A 26,676-nucleotide genomic window follows, 5' to 3' on the forward strand; every position below is an offset into this window, starting at 1 on the left:
AAAAAGGGTGCTGCCTGGTCCCAGGAAGGACCAGGATGTCGCCACGTGGGAGAGGAGACAGAGGAGGCCCTCAGCAATGTATAGAGTCCACGCACAAGAAGGTAGCACCTGCAGAAGTCCTTGAACACGGGTTCAAGAAGTCTGAACACGGTGGTTGTCTCAACACTGCAAAAGAGGGTCCCACGAATATGTGACAGAACAACTAGGTCCTAAACAACTATAGCCTAAACCACTACTGCTAAACAACTAAAAAGTCTCTACAACTAAGTACTGAACAACTACTGTCTGAACAACTATTGTGTCTGAATAACAATTGCCTGAACAACTAATATATATATATATATTCTAAACAACTAATAAACCATAAAAACCAAAAGGAAAACCTTACCTTAAAATTAGTTGTTCAGGCAATTGTTATTCAGGCACAATTGTTGTTTAGACAGTAGTTGTTCAGTACTTAGTTGTAGAGACTTTTAAGTTGTTTAGCAGTAGTGGTTCAGGCAAGTAGTGGTTTAGACCTAGTTGTTCAGGATGTTTCCCGGGTCCCACGACACCGGAGATCAACTCAGGGAGCTGCGCATCGCAGGACAGAGTGCTGGGGACCAAGGCTTGGCTGTGCATGAAGGAGTTTGTGGAAATGTGCACAGAAGCCCTTGTAGCTGCAGTTCACGTGGTGCACAGGATTACTGTCTGGGGAGGGGAGGCAAGGACTTACCTCTTCCAAATTTGGACAGTTGAACCACTGGACAGTCTGGGTCACTTGGGTCCACCACCTGTGTTCCAGGGGCCATGCTCGTCAGGATGAGAGGGGTCCCAGAATACAGGTGATGCAGAAGTTTGGTGCCTGCTGGAGCAGGGGGAAGATTACGTTGATCCATGGAAGATTTCTTTGTGGCTTCCAGTGCAGGTTGAAGGCAGGCAGCCCCCAAAGCATGCACTACCAGGAAACAGTCGAGAAAGCCGTCAGGATTAGGCGCTACAATGTCGCTGGTAGTCTTCTTGCTACTTTGTTGCAGTTTTGCAGGCGTCCAGGAGCAGCCAGCGGTCGATCCTTGGCAGAAGTCGAAGAGAGAGGTGCAGAGGAACTCTGGTGAATTTTTGCAAGTCGTTATCTGAGGAAAAGCCCACAGGAGAGACCCTAAATAGCCCTCAGAGGAGGACTGGCCACCTAGTCAGGTTAGCACCTATCAGGGGGGGTCTCTGACGTCACCTGCTGGCACTGGCCACTCAGAGACCTCCAGAGAGCCCTCACACCTCTGGATACAAGATGGCAGAGGTCTGAGACACACTGGAGGAGCTCTGGGCACCACCCCTGGGGTGGTGATGAACAGGGGAGTGGTCACTCCCCTCTCCTTTGTCCAGTTTTGCACCAGAGCAGGGGCTGGGGGTTCCCTAAACCGGTGTAGACTGTTTATGCAAGGAGGGCGCCATCTGTGCCCATCAAAGCATTTCCAGAGGCTGGGAGAGGCTACCCCTCCCCAGCCTTTAACACCTATTTCCAAAGGGAGAGAGTGTAACACCCTCTCTCAGAGTAAATTCTTTGTTCTGCCTTCCTGGGACTGGGCTGCCCAGACCCCAGGAGGGAGAGGAGAGGAGGGCAGAACCCTGTCTGTGGGGTGGCAGTAGCGGTAGCTGCAGAGAAAAGCCCAGAGAGCTGGTTTGGCTGTACCCGGAGTCCATACTGGAGGCCCGGGGATGCATGGAATTGGCTCCCCAATACCAGATTTGAATTGGGGGGGACAATTCCATGATCTTAGACATGTAACATGGCCATGCTCTGAGTTACCACTGTGAAGCTACAATGGTGTCCCCGCACTCACAAAATCCGGGACAATGGCCCTGAATTATGTGGGGGCACCTTTGCTAGTGCAAGGGTGCCCTCACACTCAGTAACTTTTCACATAACCTTCAGTAAGTGAAGGTTAGGCATATAGGTGACTTGTAAGTTACTTAAGTGCAGTGAAAATGGCTGTGAAATAACGTGCGTTATTTCACTCAGGCTGCAATGGCAGTCCTGTGTAAAGGTTTGTCTGAGCCCCTATGGGTGGCAAAATAAATGCTACAGCCCGTATGGATCTCCTGGAACCCCAATACGCTGGGTAACTAGGTACCATATACAAGGGAATTATAAGGGTGTTCCAGTATGCCAATTTAAATTGGTAAAAGTGGTCACTAGCCTAGTGACAAATTTAAAGGCAGACAGAGCATAAGCACTGAGGTTCTGATCAGCAAAGCCTCAGTGACACAGTTAGGCACTACACAGGTATACACATTCAGGTCACAATCGATGAGCACTGGGGTCCTGGCTAGCAGGATCCCAGTGAGACAGGTAAAACACACTGACAAATAGGGTTTTCACTATGATCACTGGGGTCCTGGCTAGTAGGATCCCAGTGAGACAGTGAAAACACACTGGCATATAGGGTTTTCACTATGAGCACTGGGGTCCTGGCTAGCATGATCCCAGTGAGACAGTAAAAACACACTGACATGTACTCACAAACAGGTTAAAAAGTGGGGGTAACAATCCGAGAAAGAGGCTACCTTCTCACAACAGCCTGCAAGAAACGAAGCACAGCCTGCATCGCGGTGAGAAAATCACTGCACGCCAAACCAGAATAACGCAGCCCCGCTGCCTAAAGTGGAGATCACTCAGTGCCAGCGTTGTAACCGGAACTTTGACGCACGGCCCACGGAATCGATGCAAAGCTGAGCCGGAACGACGCAGCCCGACTTCCTGAGAGAAATTGACGCAAGCGCCAGCAGTGTGGCAGAAATTTCCACATATCGACGCAGCTCCTGTGACTTCGTCCTGCACACCCAGGATTTCAACGCATCGTCCCCGGGGTGTCCAAAAATCCCACAACCCTAAGGGGATCCCAGTCTACGTGCAGGGAATCGACACAAAGCCTGCCCTGCAATAAAACTCAACAACGCATCGTCAGTGTGCACCAGAAAATTGACGCACCCCTCCCTGTTTTCCACGCATCTCCTCCTCTGTGGTCCTTTGCGGAGAATTTGAATGCAAACCAGGTACTTTTTGCTTGCAAGAGACACTTGTTGCTTTTTAAAAGACTAAAGACACTTTGGCCCATATTTATACTTTTTGATGCAAAACTGCGCTAACGCAGTTTTGCGTCAAAAAAATTTGCGCCGGCTAACGCCATTCTGAAGCACCATGCGGGCACCGTATTTATTGAATGGCGTTAGCCGACCAGCGCTGCCTGGTGTGCGTGAAAAAAAACCACGTACACCAGGCAGCGCCGGCGTAGGGAAAAATGGCGTTTGGGCGTCCAAAAATGGGGCAAGTCAGGCTGAGGCAAAAAAAACGTCTTAACCCGATTTGCGCCATTTTTTTTTTTTGTGGTGCCCAGACGCCATTAACATGACTCCTGTCTTAGCAAAGACAGGAGTCATGCCCCCTTGCCCAATGGCCATGCCCAGGGGACTTATGTCCCCTGGGCATGGTCATTGGGCATAGTGGCATGTAGGGGGGCACAAATCAGGTCCCCCTATGCCACAACATTTTTTTACAAAAATACTTACCACAACTTACCTTTTCTTCCCTGGGATGGGTCCCTCCATCCTTGGGTGTCCTCCTGGGGTGGGCAAGGGTGGCAGGGGGTGTCCCTGGGGGCAGGGGAGGGCACCTCTGGGCTCATTCTGAGCCCACAGGTCCCTTAACGCCTGCCCTGACCCAGGCGCTAAAATCCGGCGCTAATGCGGGTTTTTTAGACTCGCCCACTCCCGGGCGTCATTTTTGCCCGGGAGTATAAATCCGACGCATATGCATCGGAGTCATTTTTTAAGACGGGAACGCCTACCTTGCATATCATTAACGCAAGGAAGGTGTTCACGCAAAAAAATGACGCTAACTCCATGAACTTTGGCGCTAGACGCGTCTAACACCAAAGTATAAATATGGAGTTAGTTTTGCGTCGAATTTGCGTTGAAAAAAACGACGCAAATTCGGCGCAAACGGAGTATAAATATGCCCCTTTATATCATTTTTACTGTGATATTTCAACATATACTTATTACATTTTGATCATTTTTGATCATTATCTTACCAGATAAATATTAATATTTTTCTAAACACTGTGTGGTTTATTTTTGTGGTGATCTACTGTGTTATTGCATGATTTATTGCACAAATACTTTACGCATTGCCTTCTAAGTTAAGCCTGACTGCTCAGTGCCAAGCTACCAGAGGGTGGGCACAGGATAATTTGGATTGTGTGTGACTTACCTTGACCAGAGTGAGGGTCCTTGCTTGGACAAGGGGTAACCTTTCTGCCAACCAAAGACCACATTTCTAACATCCTCTATCTATGTGTGCTGCATGGGATAAGGTTCCAATGGAAGGAGTTTATCCTTTAGGCATATTTTTAAACAAGATCTTGAAATTCTTAATGTTTGTTACAAGCACTGTTGAAACACCTGAGTTATGTCTGCTCATCATAGATTGGAATCTGATTGGAGCATGCATGGTGAAATTTCTGAAAAATCTCGAACTTGCTATGTTTTGGGGCCTTTAATAACAGCTGGTGCTGAAAAGATGTGAAAGACCTGAAATTTTGAGCCTTTTTTATGTAATAGTTAGCAAAAGATTACAGTAGTCAATTTTGGTTCCAGTAACATAGCTCTCTAACTCTAACACTATGTGATGGTAAGAGGAAAATTTGAACCCTTTTTAGAAACTGGAATACTCATTCATCTAGATACTGGAATAAAATGTTGCACCTTTTGTCTTCACTTTCTTAGCATGTAAAATAGTGAAGCTGCCAAGGGGTAATGGAGGAAAATTCCCCTTTTTTGAGTGGTCACCCCTATTTTGTGTTAGATTTGTTTGTTGTTCTTTTGACTCTGCACACAAGGGCACTGCTCACCTGTGCCCAGGGGATGTGATCTGACTCCTAAAAACATGTCAAATGGGTTACCTTTCTGACTGGCATGTTAAACATACCTAGTATATTGTACCAAACTGTACACAGAGCATGTATGATTAATACTACTAATGGACTGCAACACATATTGTGCCGCCATTAAAGTGACAATTCAAAGCATTCCTCCAGGCCTGCCTGTTCCGCTTGGATGGGCAGTTTTAAAACTGCCCATTGGACTTGGGAAAATAAACCTTTGCCAGGTCTAAAACCCTCTTTTTAAATTGAAGTAAGTCATCCCTACTTTAGGCTTTACTCGCCCTAAGGCAGAGTGCATAGTATTTAAATGTAGGTCATATGTATTTAATGTTTATAAAAGTCCTTACATTGAAAAATGCCCAAAACCCATTTTCACTGTAGAAAGGCTGGCTGTGCTATAGAAAACAATTGATTATTGTATTACACGTAATAAAGTTAACTTTAGATTGTCACTAGCTAGAATAATATTTCAAACACCAATTTTCATAGTTATAAAACATCTAACAATGCTGATGTTGAATTTTGTATCACTATTTCAGAAATCGTGACTTTAGAAAATCACGGTTTTTCTGCCTAAGACCCCTAGTAGCTTTTCTCATAGTTAATCTCCAACTGTCACTAGGGGACCTGCCGGCTGCCTACAAGGAGGTGTGAATTGCTCCTACGAAATTGAACAAAGAGGCCTTGGGTGGGAAAGGAGTGACCTCCACCTGACAGGATGGCTTTGGGGATGTGCCCACCAAATGCACAAGCTTCAAAGGGGCACCCCTGTCAAAGGAAGAAGTAACTCACACCTATGCTTGCACTTTCACTGTTCAGGTATTTAGAATGGCATCAATCCCAGAGACGAGGGGCTATTTTAGAACTGGTTTGCAAGGGGAGATTCACATTAGCCCAGACAAACATCGGGGTATGCCCAGCGCTCTGCAAAGGGGTAAAAGGTTCTGCCATGTTGTAGTTTGGCAGATTAGTGTGCATTGGAATTGTTTTGAGCCAAATCCCCAGGAAAATATGTTAATGTGGATTGGGTTGCTGCTATGAACATTTTCCCTATTTGGTAGGGAGTCTCCCCTCCAACCACAAGCTAGCATAAATGTGGTACCTCTTGACACCCTACTCAGAAAACATTTGGACATGTGGAAAACAGAGGAAGGACTGCACTTGCTGGTGAATGTGTAGATAGAAACCCTAAGGACTGGACCCATTACCACTTGTGACCAGGACCAAGAAGTGGACTCCATGACGCAGTTGGCTGAACTCCTGTTAAGCTACAGGGCCACAAAAAAATGCAAGAATCCTACTTTTTCCAACAGCCCAGCTGACCTTTTCCAACTGGATTTGCCTTGGACCCTGCTAAGGGCTTCTGGGAGAGTGATTCATTATCCTAAAGTGATGCCCACAAGGTTTGGGTTCCTTGGTTTTAAAGTGAACTCCTCTGATCCTTAAACCTGCAAAACTTGACACAGAAACTTTTTCAGAACTTTTCGTCTAGCAAATCAGTGGACATCAGGACTGACACCGAAGCCACAGTTGTCAACGTTGAATCACTTGCTGGATTTAAATCGCTGGTTTCATGCTTTGACTTCCAGAAAAGTTTCAAAGTCCGAACATAAAGGCACTTCACTGGGGCTGACGTCAAACAACATCCGACCACCAACAAGACCTTCTTGAGTACAGAGTCCAGACTTCTGCTCTGAACTTTCCCACCGATGACACAGACATGAAAAACATAGAATATAATGATAAACTGCCAAAATATTGACCTTACACAAATTGCTCACTAAAAAAATTTAAACTGTTTTATATTCCTAAATCCATCAAACTCACCTCCCCAAGATTGTAAAACAGTTCTGCTTTCCTATTTTTACGTCGGATTTAGCATATTTAAGAGCAAGTGCTTGATAATGGATTTAAGTGCAAGATGTCTATCAAAATACGATATTTCAGGAGTATATATTTGGCGTAGATGTTTAATTTAAATTAAGCTATTTTTTCTCAAACACACCCAATATATTTTTTGGGATAGCTACACTGCCCACGAGATAGCCCCATTAATAAGAACAGTGGAAAGCGAGCAAATGCAAAGGCAGCCAATAGGGTGTAAACATTTTTTTTTCTCCAAAATGGGCATCTGAAGCTGAGGAACACAGGAGAATGCAAACAGATATCTTCGCATTTTGACCGAACTCCTGTTACTGTCCTCCTCTATGTCATCCCCTTGTCCTTACATGCAATGAGGTTCTGACCTGCTGCAAGGGTCTAGTGACTCGACGATATGAGAGGGTGGGGGAACATCGCAGTTCTCCGACATTTCTCATGCTTACGTAAAGGAAACGCGGTTATTTTACCTTTCACGCCTGACGTCTGCTTGTTGATCTCTTGTTGATCAGAGCCGTTTATGTCTGCCCACCAGGTGATTACAGTTTGGACAAAAGTGGTTGACATCCTGGAGACTATCAACACAAAAAGGAATAAGACAGCAACCCAGCCAACATCTAAAACAGGAAGAAAATTAAGGTCAGGATGTACATCAGCTCGTTATATCTAATCTTAAGGCTTAGATTCACTGATAGGCTCTATGTTGGATTAACATGCGTTCAAGTTCTCATTTTTTATAAAAACGCTTCGGCCAATGTCACTTTTGGTGCATCAGAAAAATAAAAACACAATTATACAGAGAAATCATAAAACACGACTGTCACTCAACAAAGACTGTAAAGTATGAACACATAATTAAAAACGACTGGGCAGGATTGGGATATGCTCTTCTAAGTGCTCAGTTTTGAGTGAAAAGCAAGAGTGTGATTTGTCAAATTCTACACTGGGCGGGAGTAAGGCATCCTAAAAATATAGGGTAAGTGAAGGGAAAAGAAAAGGGAGTAATAATGTTTTTTTAAAACGTTTTATTAGTTGACAAGTGAACTTGTTCATCCTCCAGTTATATTATAAAGGCATACAACAGTAGATTTGCATTATCCTTGTAACAAGTCACAAACATCCCTCAAGCTCCCTGCTGCTCTAACTTCCGAATTAATTTTATTCTGAAGGCATATTCCACATGGTGAGTTGGAAGCTGTTTGAGGTCTGTTAGATTCTTGCACACCAGGGCCTTTTAACCACTAGCCTGCGGGTAGTCGAGGTGCTCCCCGCAAAATCAATTTTACTGGACGCACCCAGTCAAAGGTATGCGTTATAAGGCCCAAGTTTCCATCCACCCCAACTTCCCAAGTCCCCCTACCCTTTAGAGTCTCCAGAAAAGGTCCTACACAGTACACCCTCCCTTCTCACCCCTCATCCCCCGAGTCCTCAGGCTGAGTCTTTAAATCAGTCAGCATCTGCTCCCACGCAACCAAATCATCTGCAAGTTTCTCATCCTTCCGTATCTGTTTCATCCTCAGCTCTTCTGCCACTGCCCACTCCAACATGTCGTGGAGCCTTTCATCTATCTAGTAGCTCCGTACCCAGCCATTTAATAGGAATTTGACATTTCGCCAATAAGAGTCCCAAGAATACAAATATACGACTGAGTTTCTTCCCTCTAGGCACAGGGACTAGCACTAGCACTAGCAGGAGGGTTTGAGGTGTAGGTGTTGTTCTCCAACCTGTGGCTCTATCGAGGTTCAGTACTATCTCACTCCAGAACGGAGTTAGAAATGGCCAGTGCCATACCATGGGTGTAAAGTCTGCTGTTGGGTTGCTACAGCAGGGGCAACAGATTGACCTGGTGAGATAGATGGTATACTTATTGTGCAAAGTTATATTTGGATAAGTTTAAAACGTGCGTTAGAGCTCACTGCATTAGCCCCATCATTTATTCTCTCCCATTTTCCCACAGTCAACCTATACCCCAGTGACTCCTTCCACTTATCTACACCTTTGGTAAAAGCTTGAGGAGGTATTCTTGTACTGCCCTATATATATGAGAGATCAGTCTGCGTCCCCCGGTCATGTCCAGAAGAGTCATCAGGGTACTGGAGATCGGAGGCTCCTCTGAAAAGCAGGGCCACAGTGTTCTTAACGTTGCTGATAATTTAGCATCCTGTAAATATTGTACTGTGTCGAACCCAAAAGAATCAGTAACGTCCTTCTCAGTGGTGAACTGAGGGAGTAATGATGTATAGTATTGTAAGGGTCGTAGTGTGAGCGTCGCCCAAAAGCGTGGGTGTAATGGTTTATGGATGGTCATATGGCAAAAACATGATATATAATCACCAAAACTTAGTTTTCCTGAAGTAAGATTTTCTCCAAACATCATATAATTACAGAAATGCTGGATGAGGAAATACAGTACTAATTAAAAGAGGTTGGAAACTCTAAACATTGACAAAATGGACTTACTAACTGGAGGAGACTGGCCTGGTTTGTAGTGGGTACCTCAGGTACTTACACATTATACCAGATCCAGTTATCCCTTATTAGTGATATGTAGGCAGTGTTAAAGCAGTTTAGGGTGTCTAGAGGTATCTGAAGCAGAGCAGCTTAGGCTGAACTAGGAGGCTTGCAAAGCTCCTGCAATACCACTATAGCTACACAATACTTATACACAATAAGAGACAATACTCATTGTTACCAAAAGAAAGGGTACTTTATTTTAGTGACACAAGGCCAAAAATATCTTACAGGCAATACTTCTTCTGGAGGTAAGTATTATACACAATATATACACTAGTAACCAAAATCAGGTAAATAAACAGTCATAGAATAGTGCAAACAGTAGAAAATACAATAGATTGCAATGGGCCTAGGGGCAACACAAACCATATACTAAAATAGTGGAATGTGAATCACAAATTCCCCCCTAGGCAAGTGTAGTGTGTAGAGGGGCGCTAGGAGTGGTGTTCAAGAGCAGATCACGCCCCGAAAAATCAAAAACACTGTGGATAAAGCCCTATTTTATGGCCTACAGAGATGGTGATTCATACTTTTGAACGACAAAAACAATGAATGTGGATGGAACGATGGAGGGCAGCGAACCGCCCAACACTCACTTGTACTACATAGTCACTTGAAAGGTGAAATACGGAAGCATAAAGGAGGCTATTAACGAATAAAAAAACACATACCCGAATAAAATGAACCCTCCAAACAGTAACCATGTCAGCAGACCGGGAGTGGGGCGGGTGCTGGTGACGATTTGCTGATGGCAGGCAGGGCAGGTCGTTCTCACTGGTGTGTCTCCGCATGGGGCCGGAACAACAATGACAGGCGGCGATGCCACAACTAATACATGAGAAAAAAGAAAAGCAGCATTAAATGGAATCCTTTTTAGTGAGCTGTTATTTTATGTGACCTTTATTTTTGTAGCAAAGTAAGTGATTCCAACCCATTCTAATAAGGAGCCAGTGGGCATTGTTCCCAGAGGAAAAAAGTTTCAGAATGATGCATTTTACGGCATAATTTGAAAATAATTTGACCAAAACAGCAGATTTACCAGCGTTGACTTCTTTCTTTGGTTTATTCTTCCCTTTTTTTCACTTGATCTTTCTTTCCTAGTTTCTATTTAATTCTTTATTCCCTTTTCATTCTCCTCATTCTGTTTTGTTCTGTCCATTTTTCTTTCAAGTGTCTTATGAGCTCTCTGTCCTTATCTACATGTATGTTTAATTTTTCTTCCTACTTTCTATTTTTAGGTTTTGCCTGCATATGCACTTGTACGCTCCTGGCCAAATCTATAGTGAATAAAAAAAAAAAAAAAACTTTAAAGCGTCTTAGAACCAGCCCCTTACTTACCTGAACTTACCATTGGCTTATTCCAACGTCGCTTGAATCTCCTTGCTCCTGATTGGTCAGTACATCATCTGCTTTCACTTCCGTCTCTCTGCTACTTAGCTGTGCTCCCATTGTGTTGCCTTGAGACGAAGTACTCCTCCCGCTCACTGGCATTGAATAATGGTCAGTGTCGTTCCACAGCCCATATGTTTCCAAAGTACTTTTTTTGTTTATTTCCAGAGTGTACGGAGCTGTATGAAGTATATACTGGAGCTGCTTGGTGAAGCTACATCAATTCCTCCCTCCCACCACCAGGCCTCCCCCTGCTATAGTGTACACAGTGCATTAAATGGGCCCGTACCACCCGGTAATGAGTACCTGTACTTTTTAGGTTGAGCGTAGCGTTCGACGTGTTGTATACTTTTCAAGTATACTTATACTATGGGTTTCAGTGATTTCATTTGTTGGTTCCACTATCATTCAAAAATCCTTGCTTGCTAGTGGTTAGTTCTGCCTCTTTGTCCTACCTTTTTCTCTTTGGAAGCTCCATAAACTACTGTATAATTACGCTATCTCCTGTTTATCTCTTCTGAAAGGGACTTTTTCTTTCAGTATTGGCCTATTTGTCTTACACTGTGGGTGGATAACCAGCCCCTCCTCCCCACCAGCTCCCTCTGTAAACATAAACCAACAGCAGTGGGGGGGGGGGGCTTTTCCAGGGCCAGCTCACTCTCGCTCTCTTCCTCTTGTTATTTTCAGTCTGTGTGGCAAGAAAAGTCCAGTCAGTAATTTACAACGCTAAGAGCTCTAACTCAAGCAAACACAAGACTATTGCTTTTCCAAATGCTTGTTTTTTTATTGTGCCCTCTCCGTGTCATGCCCACGTAGTCTCCTCCTCCTCTGCATTTGCCATGTGCTGGCGGAAGGAGGGAGAGGCAGCGTTGCCATGTGTGGGCAGTGCCTCTCTCCGCACACGCCTTGCAGCAGCAGCAAACAGACAGGTGGGGCCCAGCAGCAGCGGCAGCAGCAGAAGCAGGCCGCAATCTCATTGTTTGTGTGTGTCAGGGCTTCTCCCACCCCACGTCCAGGCGGGAGCGTCCCCGCCCTCCTTCACTATCTGAAGACAGCATACAGGCAGCTGCCCGCGAGGAGACGGGGACCAGCTGAGGAAGCTGAAGATGCAGCAGCCCTGAGAAGAAGAAGAGCCTCAGAGAAAGGAGGAGGGGGAGAAGCAGCATGGCGGGCGGCTGCAGCAGGGCAGCTCCCGCCACGGCCACGCAGCCACCAACCTCCTGCTGCTGGGCGCCCTCAAGCTCCTACACGGACTCCGCCAAACTGGGACGCAGCAGAAAGGTCAGAGCGCGGGGACAGGGGGGGGACTCTTTCACTATGGGCCTGATTCTAACTTTGGAGGACGGTGTTAAACCGTCCCAAAAGTGGCGGATATACCACCTACCGTATTACGAGTCCATTATATCCTATGGAACTCGTAATACGGTAGGTGGTATATCCGCCACTTTTGGGACGGTTTAACACCGTCCTCCAAAGTTAGAATCAGGCCCTATGTGTATTAAGCAAACATAGAGACTGGCTTAACAAAGAGCTTGTTGCGATCAGAGAACGTGCAGGGGTTCCGGGGCACAAAAGTCCGGGAGGGAAGTGGGGGTTCTAAAGGAATTTGGGGCGAGAGAAATATGCAGCCTGTTTCACTCTCATGGCAGCAGGGCACACAGTGAATTGTGGGTTGTTGGAGGGAGAGGAGCGCCGCTGGTTTATATGTATGTGAGTGGGTGTGCTCTGGAGTGAAGCTAGAACAACGCAGTGAGCTAGGGCACCAACGTCCTCGTGCTCGTGTTTTCAGCCCATGTGCTACTTCTGGGCACCCAGTGTGCGCCTGCGTTCTTTGGAGAAGCCAGGAGGCAGAGACAATGGGTGCCCGCCTTTAGCCATTGTTCTACCCCTACTCAGTGTGTCTAGCAGCGCATGTTATTGTGCCCCTTTCACAAGGTGTCTGGTTCCCCCATTGTCCTTCCTCCGTGTACATGGTGTCCAACTATCTGTGGGATATGCAATGCTACTTGCAGCATTTTTTAAATCTCTGTTTGGCGTGTGCACTACTAGGTTACTTGGTATTAGCTATCTTTTCAGGGTTCAAAGCTGCCCACATGCAAGAAGTCCGGTTACACATGTTTTTAATGGCTCTTCCTGTGATGTTTTCTAGTGCATATTCTTTGTTACTATTCATGAGCAGGTTGTCCAGCTACCAGCATTGCTCCATTTTACACCCTACACGGTTTTACTGTCATTTTATACCAACTGTCATTGATGTAGCTACCTCGCATCTCATCATCCACTTTTGCAAAGCACTTAGCAGTCTCTGTCACATTGTCTTCACCTGTTTGCGTTGTGTTTCCACCTTGTGCAGGACTCGCAGTTGCTTGCTTTGCATTGCCACATGTGAAGTGCAATTTTGCTGCCTGCTTTGTTTTGACTCACTGTACTAGGTGCCTTCATTACATTCCATCTTGGTACATATTGACCAGACCCCTCAGTAGTTATTTCGTATGCAAGTGCAGATACCTCTCCACAGTACTCCCTCCTTGTGGTGGGTACCCTTTCATCTTCGTTATATTGACCAGTGTCTGTATTCCTTTTTTGTGAGGCCTAGCAGTAATCAAGAACTTCTGATTTTAATATTGATATAATGTACTTGGGCAGCTTCAGCCAGGAAGAAGTTGTGGGTTTTGTTACTACAAATAAATGTATATTCTTGCAGTCAGCCATCTTCGCCCATTGGTCTGCCCAGTAGTGCATATAGCTTGGGGCAAAAAGCAGCATTCTGCTCCTTCACAAAGAACACATCCACACCTAAAGAAACTTGTTTCAGTGCCAGGAACTACTATGGCGATATGTGCTTTTTGAGGTTTTAACTAGTTTTTAATTTATGTTGGTGATGGCCTGGCAGCTGCTGTACTAATAAAGTTTTACAAAAACAGTGAATTAACCTAAGCATTGACAAACTGAAATGGCTTGCAGCCAACGCCAGACCTATAGGCCTTGCCAGTGCTTGTCTGTTTATGTAGGGTGCTTAACCGCTAGCTCTGTGTTCGCTATACAGGGTACTTTTTTGCTTGCTTAATCAAGTTACATACGTGTACCAATACCTTCTTTTACATGCTGCTGTTTGCATGCTTTAAGGGGGCTCTAAACACAAAACGTTCATTTCACACACAGAAGAAACACCATTGTAGGAAAGTAGCCTTTTTCTAGCATGGTTACCCCCACTTTTGGCCTGTTTGTGACTGTGTGTCAGTGTGTTTTTACTGTGTCACTGGGAACCTGCTAGCCAGGACCCCAGTGCTCATAGATAAAAACCTATATGTTGGTGTGTTTTGCCTGTCTCACTGGGATCCTGCTATCCAGGACCCCAGTGCTTATAGTTTGTGGCCTAATGTGTATGCCTGTGTAGAGCCTAACTGTGTCACTGAGGCTCTCCTAATCAGAACCTCAGTGCCTATGGTCTCTCTGATTTAAAAATTGTCATTGTAGGCCAGTGACTTAATTTACCAATTTCAATTGGCATACCGGACCCCCCTTCTAAGTCCCTAGTATATGGTATCTAGGTACCCAGGGCATTGGGGTTCCAGGAGATCCATATGGGTTGCAGCATTTCTTTTGCCACCCATAGGGAGCTCAGACAAACCCTTACACAGGACTGCCATTGCAGCCTGCATGAAATTTCAAAAAGGTGAGGGTGTAACACCCTCCTCCCTAAGGAAATGCTTTGTTCTGCCTTCCTGGGACTGAGCTGCTCAGACCCCAGGACGGCAGAACCCTGTCTGTGAGGTGGCAGCAGCTGTAGATGCAGTGCAAGCCTCAGAGAGCTGGTTTGGCAGTACTGGGGGTCCATGTTGGAGCCCCCAGGATGCATGGGATTGCTCCCCAATACCAGATTTGGAATGGGGGGACACTTCCATGATCTTAGACACCTTACATGGCCATATTCGAGTTACCATTGTGAAGCTACATATAGGTATTGACCTATATGTAGTGCACACTTGTAATGGTATCCCTGGGTTTCCTGGAGATCCCTATGGGCTGCAGCATTTCTTTTGCCACCCATAGGGTTGCTCAGACAATTCTTACACAGGACTGCCATTGCAGCCTGAGTGAAATCATGTCCACGTTATTTCACAACCATTTTACACTGCACTTAAGGAACTTATAAGTCACCTATATGTCTAACCCTCACTTATTGAAGGTTAGGTGCAAAGTTACTAAGTGTGAGGGCACCCTGGCACTAGCCAAGGTGCCCCACATTGTTCAGGGCAAATTCCCTCGACTTTGTGAGTGCGGGGACACCATTACACTCGTGAAATACATATAGATCAGAGGAGCACACTGACAATCCTGAGGAGGATCCTTCCACAGATTTATCTGCTAACAAGCCCCTTAGTACAACTGGGAGTGGGAAGGGTTCACACACTAGTAGGGCTCCCTTCAGCCCTCGAGGCCAGGTCACTAGGGTGGCCCCTGTTAGAGATAGCACATTCAAATGTTATCTCTATTTCAGAGCCATCCCATACATCTAACCCTGAGGACCAGTCCCTAGATAGAGAACTTAGAAACCTGAGGTTAGAGGAGGCCAGGCTGAGGCTAATGCAGCAACAGTTGGCCTTAGACAGGGAATCCCTGACTTTGGAAAAGGCAAGACAGGGTTTGGGGTTAGTTCGCCATGGTGGCAGCAGCAGTTTCAGAAATTCAAATGTTAGGGAACCTTCATTTGACTCTCGAAATCTGCATAAAGTTGTCCCTCGTTACAAGGATGATGATGACATCTATAAGTTGTTTGCTTCACTTGAGAGGGCCTGTAAAGTTCAGAGGGTCCCTCATGTACAGTGCATTGTTATCCTGTGGCTATTCTTCTCTGGTAAGGGGAGACACACACTTCTTATTGTCAGAGAGGATGATGCAGATAATTAGCAAAATCTTAAAAGTGCACTCTTAGATGGTCTGAGATTAACCACTGAGCAACACAGGATAAAGTTCAGAGAGACCAGAAAGGAGTCATCACAGGACTGGACAGACTTTGTAGACTCTTCTGTGAAGGCCCTGCAAGGGTGGTTAAATGGCAGTAAGGTGAAAGACTATGAAAGCCTATATAACTTGATTCTGAGAGTGCATATTATAAATAATTGGTGTCTGACTTGTTGTATAAGTATCTTGTGGACTCAGATCTGACCTCTCCGCAACAATTGGGAAAGAAGGCAGACAAATGGGTCAGAACAAGGGTGAGCAGAAAAGCTCATTCAGGGGGTGACAAAGAAAAGAAGAAAGATGGTGAAAAATCTCTAGATAAGTATGGGGATAAAAACAAACATAAATATCCTTCTTTAGGTCCACAACCCTCCTCTGGGGGTGGGGATACATCATCTTCCTCTTCTCCTCACACTACACACAATAAAAAGCCCTGGTGCTATGTGTGCAGAGGTAAAGGCCATAGGCCAGGGGACAAGTCCTGCCCAGGTAAAGCCCCTGAGCCTACCACCACTAATACATCCACTTCAAACTCTAGTGCCCCTAGCAGTAGTAGTAATATTGATGGGACCACTGGCAATAGTCAAACAAAAGGTGTTGTTGAGTTCACTTTTGGGTCCATTACAGAAACTGGGGTAGTTATATAACCTCCCCGGACAGTTTCTGTCACACCTGGTGGCATTGGCCTTGTCACCCTAGCTGCTTTTTCCCTTAGTATGGATAAGTACAAGCAGCACATTCAGATAAATGGTGTTGAGGCCCACGCCTACAGGGAGACAGGTGCCAGTATCACTATAGTTACTGAAAGCTTGGTGTCACCTGCACAAGACCTACTTGGTCACTAGCACCAAGTCACTGATGTTAACAACTCCACTCAATCCCTCCCGTAAGCTGTAGTACAACTTATCTGAGGTGGAGATACTGGCCCTAAACAGGTGGTAGTTTCACCTACCTTACCTGTTGAGTGTCTCTTAGAAAATGACTGTTAGAAATGGGGTCTTTAGTTGGAAGTCAGGTTACCCCCTGTCCAAGCAAGGACCCTCACTCTAGTCAGGGTAAAAGAGAATCACTCTCAGCTAACCCCTGCTTACCCCTTGGTAGCTTGGCACAAGCAGTAGGCTTAACTTCAGAGTGCTAGGTGTAACATATGTGTACCAAAACACACAGTAACTTAAGGAAAACACCACAAAATGACACAACACATGTTTAGAAAAATAGAAAATATTTATCTAAACAAAACAAGACCAAAACGACTAAAATCCATGATACACAAGTCAAGTTATCAATTAAAAAGCAAAAAGGGTCTTCATGTAGTTTTAAACACACACTAACACTGTTAGCGTGAAAATGTACCTTGAGCTCGTCAAAAATAACCCTTCACGGGTGAGTGTGTGCCAAAAAGGGCTTGCGATGCGTCGATTTCACTCACAAGGGAGACCTTGCGGCGTTTCTCCTTTTGTCGGGTCGGGGCACGTTGTTTCTTCTCTCCGCAGAAGAGCGATGCGTCGATCCGGTCAGCACTCTCGGGTACAGGCAGGCGTTACGTTGTTTTTTCATGCGCAGTAGTGTTTACGTTGGAAATCCAGCTGCACAATGATCCGAAAACCATGCAGCGCAGGTTGCGATCTCACCAGCCTCCGTCAGTGATGCTGCGCGTCATTTCTCCAGCTCCGTGCGTTGATTCTTCGGTCGCATTGCAGGCAAGCTCTAAATCAAGCCCTTGGACATCTTCACAAGATGGAAGGCACACAATGTCCACTGTTTGCCCTCTTACTCTGGCAGAAGCAGCAACTGCAGGATAGCTCAACAAAGCACAGTCACAGGCAGGGCAGCTCTTCTTCCTCAGCTCTTCAGCTCTTCTCCAGGCAGAGGTTCCTCTTGGTTTCTAGAAGTGTTCTAAAGTCTGTGGTTTTGGGTGCCCTTCTTATACCCAATTTCTCCTTTGAAGTAGGCCTACTTAAAAGTAAAGTCTCTTTTGAACGTGAAATCCTGCCCAGGCCCCAGATACTCACCAGGGATTTGGAGACTGCATTGTGTGAGGACAGACACAGCCCTTCCATTTGTAACTGACCACTCCTCCCCTCCCTCCTAGCACAGATGGCTCATCAGGAAATGCAGACTACACCCCAGCTCCCTTTGTTTCACTGTCTAGTGTGAGGTGCAACCAGCCCAACTGTCAAACTGACCCAGGCAGGGAATCCACAAACAGGCAGAGTCACTGAAATGGTATAAGCAAGAAAATGCTCACTTTCTAAAAGTGGCATTTTCAAACACACAAGCTTAAAATCAACTTTACTAAAAGATGTATTTTTAAATTGTGAGTTCAGAGACCCCAAACTCCAAATGTCTAACCGCTCCCAAAGGATATCTACACTTTAATCATATTTAAAGGTAGCCCCCATGTTAACCTATGAGAGGGACAGGCCTTGCAACAGTGAAAAACAAATTTTGCAAAATGTCATTGTCAGGACATTTAAAACACATTATTATATGTTCTACATTAGCCATTCACTGCACCCTGCCACTGGAGATACCTAGGGCCTACCTTAGGGGTAACTTACATGTAAGAAAAGGGAAGGTTTAGCCCTGGCAAGTGGGTACACTTGCCAAGTCGAATTTACAGTTAAAAACTGTACACACAGACACTGCAGTGGCAGGTCTGAGACACGATTACAGAGCTACTTATGTGGGTGGCACAACCAGTGCTGCAGGCCCACTAGTAGCATTTGATTTACGTGCCCTGGGCACCTCTCGTACACTGTACTAGGGACTTACTAACAAATCAAATATGCCAATCATGGATAAACCAAATACATATAATTTTGTAAAGGAGCACTTGCACTTTAGCACTGGTTAGCAGTGGTAAAGTGCCCAGAGTAACAAAAACAGCAAAATCAGAGTCCAGCACACATCAACAACCTGGGGAACAGAGGCAAAAAGTTAAGGGAGACCACACCAAGGATGAAAAGTCCAACACGTGCCCCCCAGCTCAAAGTGGGGAGAAACTACCCAACCTCATGGGAATTCTCATCACTAAGGTGGAAGAATGTGGACAGACCATCAGCATTGGCATGTTCTGTACCAGGACGGTGTTCCACCATAAAGTCCATCCCCTGTAGGGAAATGGACCACCTCAACAGTTTTGGATTCTCACCCCTCATCTGCATTAACCATCTGAGGGGCCTGTGGTCGGTCTGAACTCAGAAGTGAGCCCCAAACAAGCAGGGTCTTAGCTTCTTCAGTGCCCAGACCACACCAAACGCTTCACGTTCTATGGCACTTCAACTACGTTCCCTGGGTAGTAACCTGCTAATCAAGGCTACGGGTTGATCTAGGCCCTCTTCATTAAGCTGTGAGGGAACTGCTCCAATACCATGCTCTGAGGCTTCTGTTTGCACAACAAACTCCTTGGAGTAGTCAGGTGCCTTCAGCACAGGTGCTGTGCACATGGCAGCTTTCAGGGCATCAAAAGCGTTCTGGCAAGCCTCTGTCCAGATCACTTTCCTGGGTTGCTTCTTCTAAGTCAATTCAGTTAAGGGGTAACAAGGGTACCATATCCCTTAACAAACCTCCTGTAGTATCCTGTAAGACCTAAAGAGGCTCTCACTTAAGTCTGGGTCTTTGGAGGCTCCCAAGCCAGAATTGTGTAAATCTTAGGCTGTAGGAGTGCCACCTGGCCACTCCCTACCTTGTGTCCCAAGTACACCAAAGAACCCTGCCCTATTTGGCACTTGCTCGCCTTAATAGTGAGGCCTGCCTTCTGCAGAGCCTCTCACACTCTCCAGAGGTGTTGCAGGTGTTCCTCCCATGTGGAACTGAAAATAGCAATCTCATCCAGGTAGGCGGCACTGAACTCATCCAGCCCAGCCAACACCTGGTTGACCCACCTCTGAAAGGTGGCAGGGGCATTCTTCATCCCAAATGGCATCACTTTAAATTGAAAGTGCCCGTCTGGGGTAGAAAATGCTGACCTCTCCTTGACCCCATAAGTTAAGGCAATCTGCCAGTACCCAGATGTTAAGTCAATCGTACGGAGGCACTTGGCAGCTCTTAACCGGTCAATGAGCTCATGAGCTCGGGGGATGGGGTGTGCGTCAGTCTTGCTGACCGCATTGAGTCCCCGGTAGTCCACACAGAACATGAGTTCTGGAGTGGCACCAGGTGACTGGAATCAAGCTAGCCTGGCTGAAGAAGGGTGATACCCTGAAACCGGTCCCAGGATGCTTGTTTACGGTCCAGGGAGGACCTGGCCTGGCAGTTCGGGCTGGACTGTTCCCATGAGGAACAGGGTCAAGACTGATTTGCATATGGCTGGGTTCGAACTGGGGTGGCATGGTGAGCAAAAGAACGATGGATTAAACCCAGATCTGTGACTGGGGGTGAGTGTTTGCATTGTCAGCACTCCGTCCATCATCCTTTTGTGTTACTAATGTTGCCCTAAGTGGGAAGGGTATGCCCAGACGTGGGTCCCTTGCTCACTGTGCCAGTGGAATCAAGCTAGCCTGGCTGAAGAAGGGTGCTACCCTGAAACCGGTCCCAGGATGTTTGTTTCCGGTCCAGGGAGGACCTGGCCTGGCAGTTCGGGCTGGACTGTTCCCATGAGGAACGGGGTCAAGACTGATTTGCATATGGCTGGGTTCGAACTGGGGTGGCATGGTGAGCAAAAGAACGATGGATTAAACCCAGATCTGTGACTGGGGGTGAGTGTTTGCATTGTCAGCACTCCGTCCATCATCCTTTTGTGTTACTAATGTTGCCCTAAGTGGGAAGGGTATGCCCAGACGTGGGTCCCTTGCTCACTGTGCCACTGGAATCAAGCTAGCCTGGCTGAAGAAGGGTGATACCCTGAAACCGGTCCCAGGATGCTTGTTTCCGGTCCAGGGAAGACCTGGCCTGGCAGTTCGGGCTGGACTGTTCCCATGAGGAACAGGGTCAAGACTGATTTGCATATGGCTGGGTTCGAACTGGGGTGGCATGGTGAGCAAAAGAACGATGGATTAAACCCAGATCTGTGACTGGGGGTGAGTGTTTGCATTGTCAGCACTCCGTCCATCATCCTTTTGTGTTACTAATGTTGCCCTAAGTGGGAAGGGTATGCCCAGACGTGGGTCCCTTGCTCACTGTGCCACTGGAATCAAGCTAGCCTGGCTGAAGAAGGGTGATTCCCTGAAACCGGTCCCAGGATGCTTGTTTCCGGTCCAGGGAGGACCTGGCCTGGCAGTTCGGGCTGGACTGTTCCCACGAGGAACAGGGTCAAGACTGATTTGCATATGGCTGGGTTCTAACTGGGGTGGCATGGTGAGCAAAAGAACAATGGATTAAACCCAGATCTGTGACTGGGGGTGAGTGTTTGCATTGTTAGCACTCCGTCCATCATCCTTTTGTGTTACTAATGTTGCCCTAAGTGGGAAGGGTATGCCCAGACGTGGGTCCCTTGCTCACTGTGCCACTGGAATCAAGCTAGCCTGGCTGAAGAAGGGTGATACCCTGAAACTAGTGCCAGGATGCTTGTTTCCGGTCCAGGGAGGACCTGGCCTGGCAGTTCGGGCTGGACTGTTCCCATGAGGAACAGGGTCAAGACTGATTTGCATATGGCTGGGTTCGAACTGGGGTGGCATGGTGAGCAAAAGAACGATGGATTAAACCCAGATCTTTGTGTTACTAATGTTGCCCTAGGTGGGAAGGGTATGCCCAGACGTGTGTCCCTTGCTCACTGTGCCACTGGAATCAAGCTAGCCTGGCTGAAGAAGGGTGATACCCTGAAACCGGTCCTAGGATGCTTGTTTCCGGTCCAGGGAGGACCTGGCCTGGCAGTTCGGGCTGGACTGTTCCCATGAGGAACAGGGTCAAGACTGATTTGCATATGGCTGGGTTCGAACTGGGGTGGCAGGGTGAGCAAAAGAACGATGGATTAAACCCAGATCTGTGACTGGGTGTGAGTGTTTGCATTGTCAGCACTCCGTCCATCATCCTTTTGTGTTACTAATGTTGCCCTAAATGGGAAGGGTATGCCCAGACGTGGGTCCCTTGCTCACTGTGCCACTGGAATCAAGCTAGCCTGGCTGAAGAAGGGTGATACCCTAAAACCGGTCCCAGGATGCTTGTTTCCGGTCCAGGGAGGACCTGGCCTGGCAGTTCGGGCTGGACTGTTCCCATGAGGAACAGAGTAAAGACTGATTTGCATATGGCTGGGTTCTAACTGGGGTGGCATGGTGAGCAAAAGAACAATGGATTAAACCCAGATCTGTGACTGGGGGTGAGTGTTTGCATTGTCAGCACTCCGGCCATCATCCTTTTGTGTTACTAATGTTGCCCTAAGTGGGAAGGGTATGCCCAGACGTGGGTCCCTTGCTCACTGTGCCACTGGAATCAAGCTAGCCTGGCTGAAGAAGGGTGATACCCTGAAACCGGTCCCAGGATGCTTGTTTCCGGTCCAGGGAGGACCTGGCTTGGCAGTTTGGGCTGGACTGTTCCCATGAGGAACAGGGTCAAGACTGATTTGCATATGGGTGGGTTCGAACTGGGGTGGCATGGTGAGCAAAAGAACGATGGATTAAACCCAGATCTGTGACTGGGGGTGAGTGTTTGCATTGTCAGCACTCCGTCCATCATCCTTTTGTGTTACTAATGTTGCCCTAAGTGGGAAGGGTATGCCCAGACGTGGGTCCCTTGCTCACTGTGCCACTGGAATCAAGCTAGCCTGGCTGAAGAAGGGTGATACCCTGAAACCGGGCCCAGGATGCTTGTTTCCGGTCCAGGGAGGACCTGGCCTGGCAGTTCGGGCTGGACTGTTCCCATGAGGAACAGGGTCAAGACTGATTTGCATATGGCTGGGTTCGAACTGGGGTGGCATGGTGAGCAAAAGAACAATGGATTAAACCCAGATCTGTGACTGGGGGTGAGTGTTTGCATTGTCAGCACTCCGTCCATCATCCTTTTGTGTTACTAATGTTGCCCTAAGTGGGAAGGGTATGCCCAGACGTGGGTCCCTTGCTCACTGTGCCACTGGAATCAAGCTAGCCTGGCTGAAGAAGGGTGATACCCTGAAACCGGTCCCAGGATGCTTGGTTCCGGTCCAGGGAGGACCTGGCCTGGCAGTTCGGGCTGGACTGTTCCCATGAGGAACAGGGTCAAGACTGATTTGCATATGGCTGGGTTCGAACTGGGGTGGCATGGTGAGCAAAAGAACGATGGATTAAACCCAGATCTGTGACTGGGGGTGAGTGTTTGCATTGTCAGCACTCCGTCCATCATCCTTTTGTGTTACTAATGTTGCCCTAAGTGGGAAGGGTATGCCCAGACGTGGGTCCCTTGCTCACTGTGCCACTGGAATCAAGCTAGCCTGGCTGAAGAAGGGTGATACCCTGAAACCGGTCCCAGGATGCTTGTTTCCGGTCCAGGGAGGACCTGGCCTGGCAGTTCGGGCTGGACTGTTCCCTTGAGGAACAGGGTCAAGACTGATTTGCATATGGGTGGGTTCGAACTGGGGTGGCATGGTGAGCAAAAGAACGATGGATTAAACCCAGATCTGTGACTGGGGGTGAGTGTTTGCATTGTCAGCACTACGTCCATCATCCTTTTGTGTTACTAATGTTGCCCTAAGTGGGAAGGGTATGCCCAGACGTGGGTCCCTTGCTCACTGTGCCACTGGAATCAAGCTAGCCTGGCTGAAGAAGGGTGATACCCTGAAACCGGTCCCAGGATGCTTGTTTCCGGTCCAGGGAGGACCTGGCCTGGCAGTTCGGGCTGGACTGTTCCCACGAGGAACAGGGTCAAGACTGATTTGCATATGGCTGGGTTCTAACTGGGGTGGCATGGTGAGCAAAAGAACAATGGATTAAACCCAGATCTGTGACTGGGGGTGAGTGTTTGCATTGTTAGCACTCCGTCCATCATCCTTTTGTGTTACTAATGTTGCCCTAAGTGGGAAGGGTATGCCCAGACGTGGGTCCCTTGCTCACTGTGCCACTGGAATCAAGCTAGCCTGGCTGAAGAAGGGTGATACCCTGAAACTAGTGCCAGGATGCTTGTTTCCAGTCCAGGGAGGACCTGGCCTGGCAGTTCGGGCTGGACTGTTCCCATGAGGAACAGGGTCAAGACTGATTTGCATATGGCTGGGTTCGAACTGGGGTGGCATGGTGAGCAAAAGAACGATGGATTAAACCCAGATCTGTGACTGGGGGTGAGTGTTTGCATTGTCAGAACTCCGTCCATCATCCTTTTGTGTTACTAATGTTGCCCTAGGTGGGAAGGGTATGCCCAGACGTGTGTCCCTTGCTCACTGTGCCACTGGAATCAAGCTAGCCTGGCTGAAGAAGGGTGATACCCTGAAACCGGTCCCAGGATGCTTGTTTCCGGTCCAGGGAGGACCTGGCCTGGCAGTTCGGGCTGGACTGTTCCCATGAGGAACAGGGTCAAGACTGATTTGCATATGGCTGGGTTTGAACTGGGGTGGCAGGGTGAGCAAAAGAACGATGGATTAAACCCAGATCTGTGACTGGGTGTGAGTGTTTGCATTGTCAGCACTCCGTCCATCATCCTTTTGTGTTACTAATGTTGCCCTAAGTGGGAAGGGTATGCCCAGACGTGGGTCCCTTGCTCACTGTGCCACTGGAATCAAGCTAGCCTGGCTGAAGAAGGGTGATACCCTGAAACTAGTGCCAGGATGCTTGTTTCCGGTCCAGGGAGGACCTGGCCTGGCAGTTCGGGCTGGACTGTTCCCATGAGGAACAGGGTCAAGACTGATTTGCATATGGCTGGGTTCGAACTGGGGTGGCATGGTGAGCAAAAGAACGATGGATTAAACCCAGATCTGTGACTGGGGGTGAGTGTTTGCATTGTCAGAACTCCGTCCATCATCCTTTTGTGTTACTAATGTTGCCCTAGGTGGGAAGGGTATGCCCAGACGTGTGTCCCTTGCTCACTGTGCCACTGGAATCAAGCTAGCCTGGCTGAAGAAGGGTGATACCCTGAAACCGGTCCCAGGATGCTTGTTTCCGGTCCAGGGAGGACCTGGCCTGGCAGTTCGGGCTGGACTGTTCCCATGAGGAACAGGGTCAAGACTGATTTGCATATGGCTGGGTTTGAACTGGGGTGGCAGGGTGAGCAAAAGAACGATGGATTAAACCCAGATCTGTGACTGGGTGTGAGTGTTTGCATTGTCAGCACTCCGTCCATCATCCTTTTGTGTTACTAATGTTGCCCTAAATGGGAAGGGTATGCCCAGACGTGGGTCCCTTGCTCACTGTGCCACTGGAATCAAGCTAGCCTGGCTGAAGAAGGGTGATACCCTGAAACCGGTCCCAGGATGCTTGTTTCCGGTCCAGGGAGGACCTGGCCTGGCAGTTCGGGCTGGACTGTTCCCATGAGGAACAGGGTCAAGACTGATTTGCATATGGCTGGGTTCTAACTGGGGTGGCATGGTGAGCAAAAGAACAATGGATTAAACCCAGATCTGTGACTGGGGGTGAGTGTTTGCATTGTCAGCACTCCGTCCATCATCCTTTTGTGTTACTAATGTTGCCCTAAGTGGGAAGGGTATGCCCAGACGTGGGTCCCTTGCTCACTGTGCCACTGGAATCAAGCTAGCCTGGCTGAAGAAGGGTGATACCCTGAAACCGGTCCCAGGATGCTTGTTTCCGGTCCAGGGAGGACCTGGCCTGGCAGTTCGGGCTGGACTGTTCCCATGAGGAACAGGGTCAAGACTGATTTGCATATGGCTGGGTTCGAACTGGGGTGGCATGGTGAGCAAAAGAACGATGGATTAAACCCAGATCTGTGACTGGGGGTGAGTGTTTGCATTGTCAGCACTCCGTCCATCATCCTTTTGTGTTACTAATGTTGCCCTAAGTGGGAAGGGTATGCCCAGACGTGGGTCCCTTGCTCACTGTGCCACTGGAATCAAGCTAGCCTGGCTGAAGAAGGGTGATTCCCTGAAACCGGTCCCAGGATGCTTGTTTCCGGTCCAGGGAGGACCTGGCCTGGCAGTTCGGGCTGGACTGTTCCCACGAGGAACAGGGTCAAGACTGATTTGCATATGGCTGGGTTCTAACTGGGGTGGCATGGTGAGCAAAAGAACAATGGATTAAACCCAGATCTGTGACTGGGGGTGAGTGTTTGCATTGTTAGCACTCCGTCCATCATCCTTTTGTGTTACTAATGTTGCCCTAAGTGGGAAGGGTATGCCCAGACGTGGGTCCCTTGCTCACTGTGCCACTGGAATCAAGCTAGCCTGGCTGAAGAAGGGTGATACCCTGAAACTAGTGCCAGGATGCTTGTTTCCGGTCCAGGGAGGACCTGGCCTGGCAGTTCGGGCTGGACTGTTCCCATGAGGAACAGGGTCAAGACTGATTTGCATATGGCTGGGTTCGAACTGGGGTGGCATGGTGAGCAAAAGAACGATGGATTAAACCCAGATCTTTGTGTTACTAATGTTGCCCTAGGTGGGAAGGGTATGCCCAGACGTGTGTCCCTTGCTCACTGTGCCACTGGAATCAAGCTAGCCTGGCTGAAGAAGGGTGATACCCTGAAACCGGTCCTAGGATGCTTGTTTCCGGTCCAGGGAGGACCTGGCCTGGCAGTTCGGGCTGGACTGTTCCCATGAGGAACAGGGTCAAGACTGATTTGCATATGGCTGGGTTCGAACTGGGGTGGCAGGGTGAGCAAAAGAACGATGGATTAAACCCAGATCTGTGACTGGGTGTGAGTGTTTGCATTGTCAGCACTCCGTCCATCATCCTTTTGTGTTACTAATGTTGCCCTAAATGGGAAGGGTATGCCCAGACGTGGGTCCCTTGCTCACTGTGCCACTGGAATCAAGCTAGCCTGGCTGAAGAAGGGTGATACCCTGAAACCGGTCCCAGGATGCTTGTTTCCGGTCCAGGGAGGACCTGGCCTGGCAGTTCGGGCTGGACTGTTCCCATGAGGAACAGGGTAAAGACTGATTTGCATATGGCTGGGTTCTAACTGGGGTGGCATGGTGAGCAAAAGAACAATGGATTAAACCCAG

At 47.7% G+C, this 26,676-nt stretch overlaps 1 protein-coding gene across 7 annotated transcripts in view; it reads right to left on the reverse strand.

Moving 5' to 3' along the window:
- LOC138261513 (LITAF domain-containing protein-like) overlaps window positions 1–26,676 on the reverse strand; it is a 202,841-nt gene that overhangs the window by 20,053 nt on the left and 156,112 nt on the right. For all 7 annotated transcript variants that reach the window (XR_011199107.1, XR_011199106.1, XR_011199105.1 and 4 more), the window contains 2 exons: window positions 9,986–10,142; window positions 7,271–7,417 (listed from right to left, as the gene is read on the reverse strand). Coding sequence is in view for 4 of the 7 variants with exons in the window: in XM_069210516.1 (XP_069066617.1) it covers window positions 7,309–7,417; window positions 9,986–10,142 (266 nt within the window). In the remaining 3 variants the exon portion in view is untranslated. The remainder of the gene's footprint in view (window positions 1–7,270; window positions 7,418–9,985; window positions 10,143–26,676) is intronic.

Source organism: Pleurodeles waltl, chromosome 10 (genome assembly GCF_031143425.1).
Source record: "Pleurodeles waltl isolate 20211129_DDA chromosome 10, aPleWal1.hap1.20221129, whole genome shotgun sequence".
Taxonomy (NCBI): Eukaryota; Metazoa; Chordata; class Amphibia; order Caudata; family Salamandridae; genus Pleurodeles; species Pleurodeles waltl.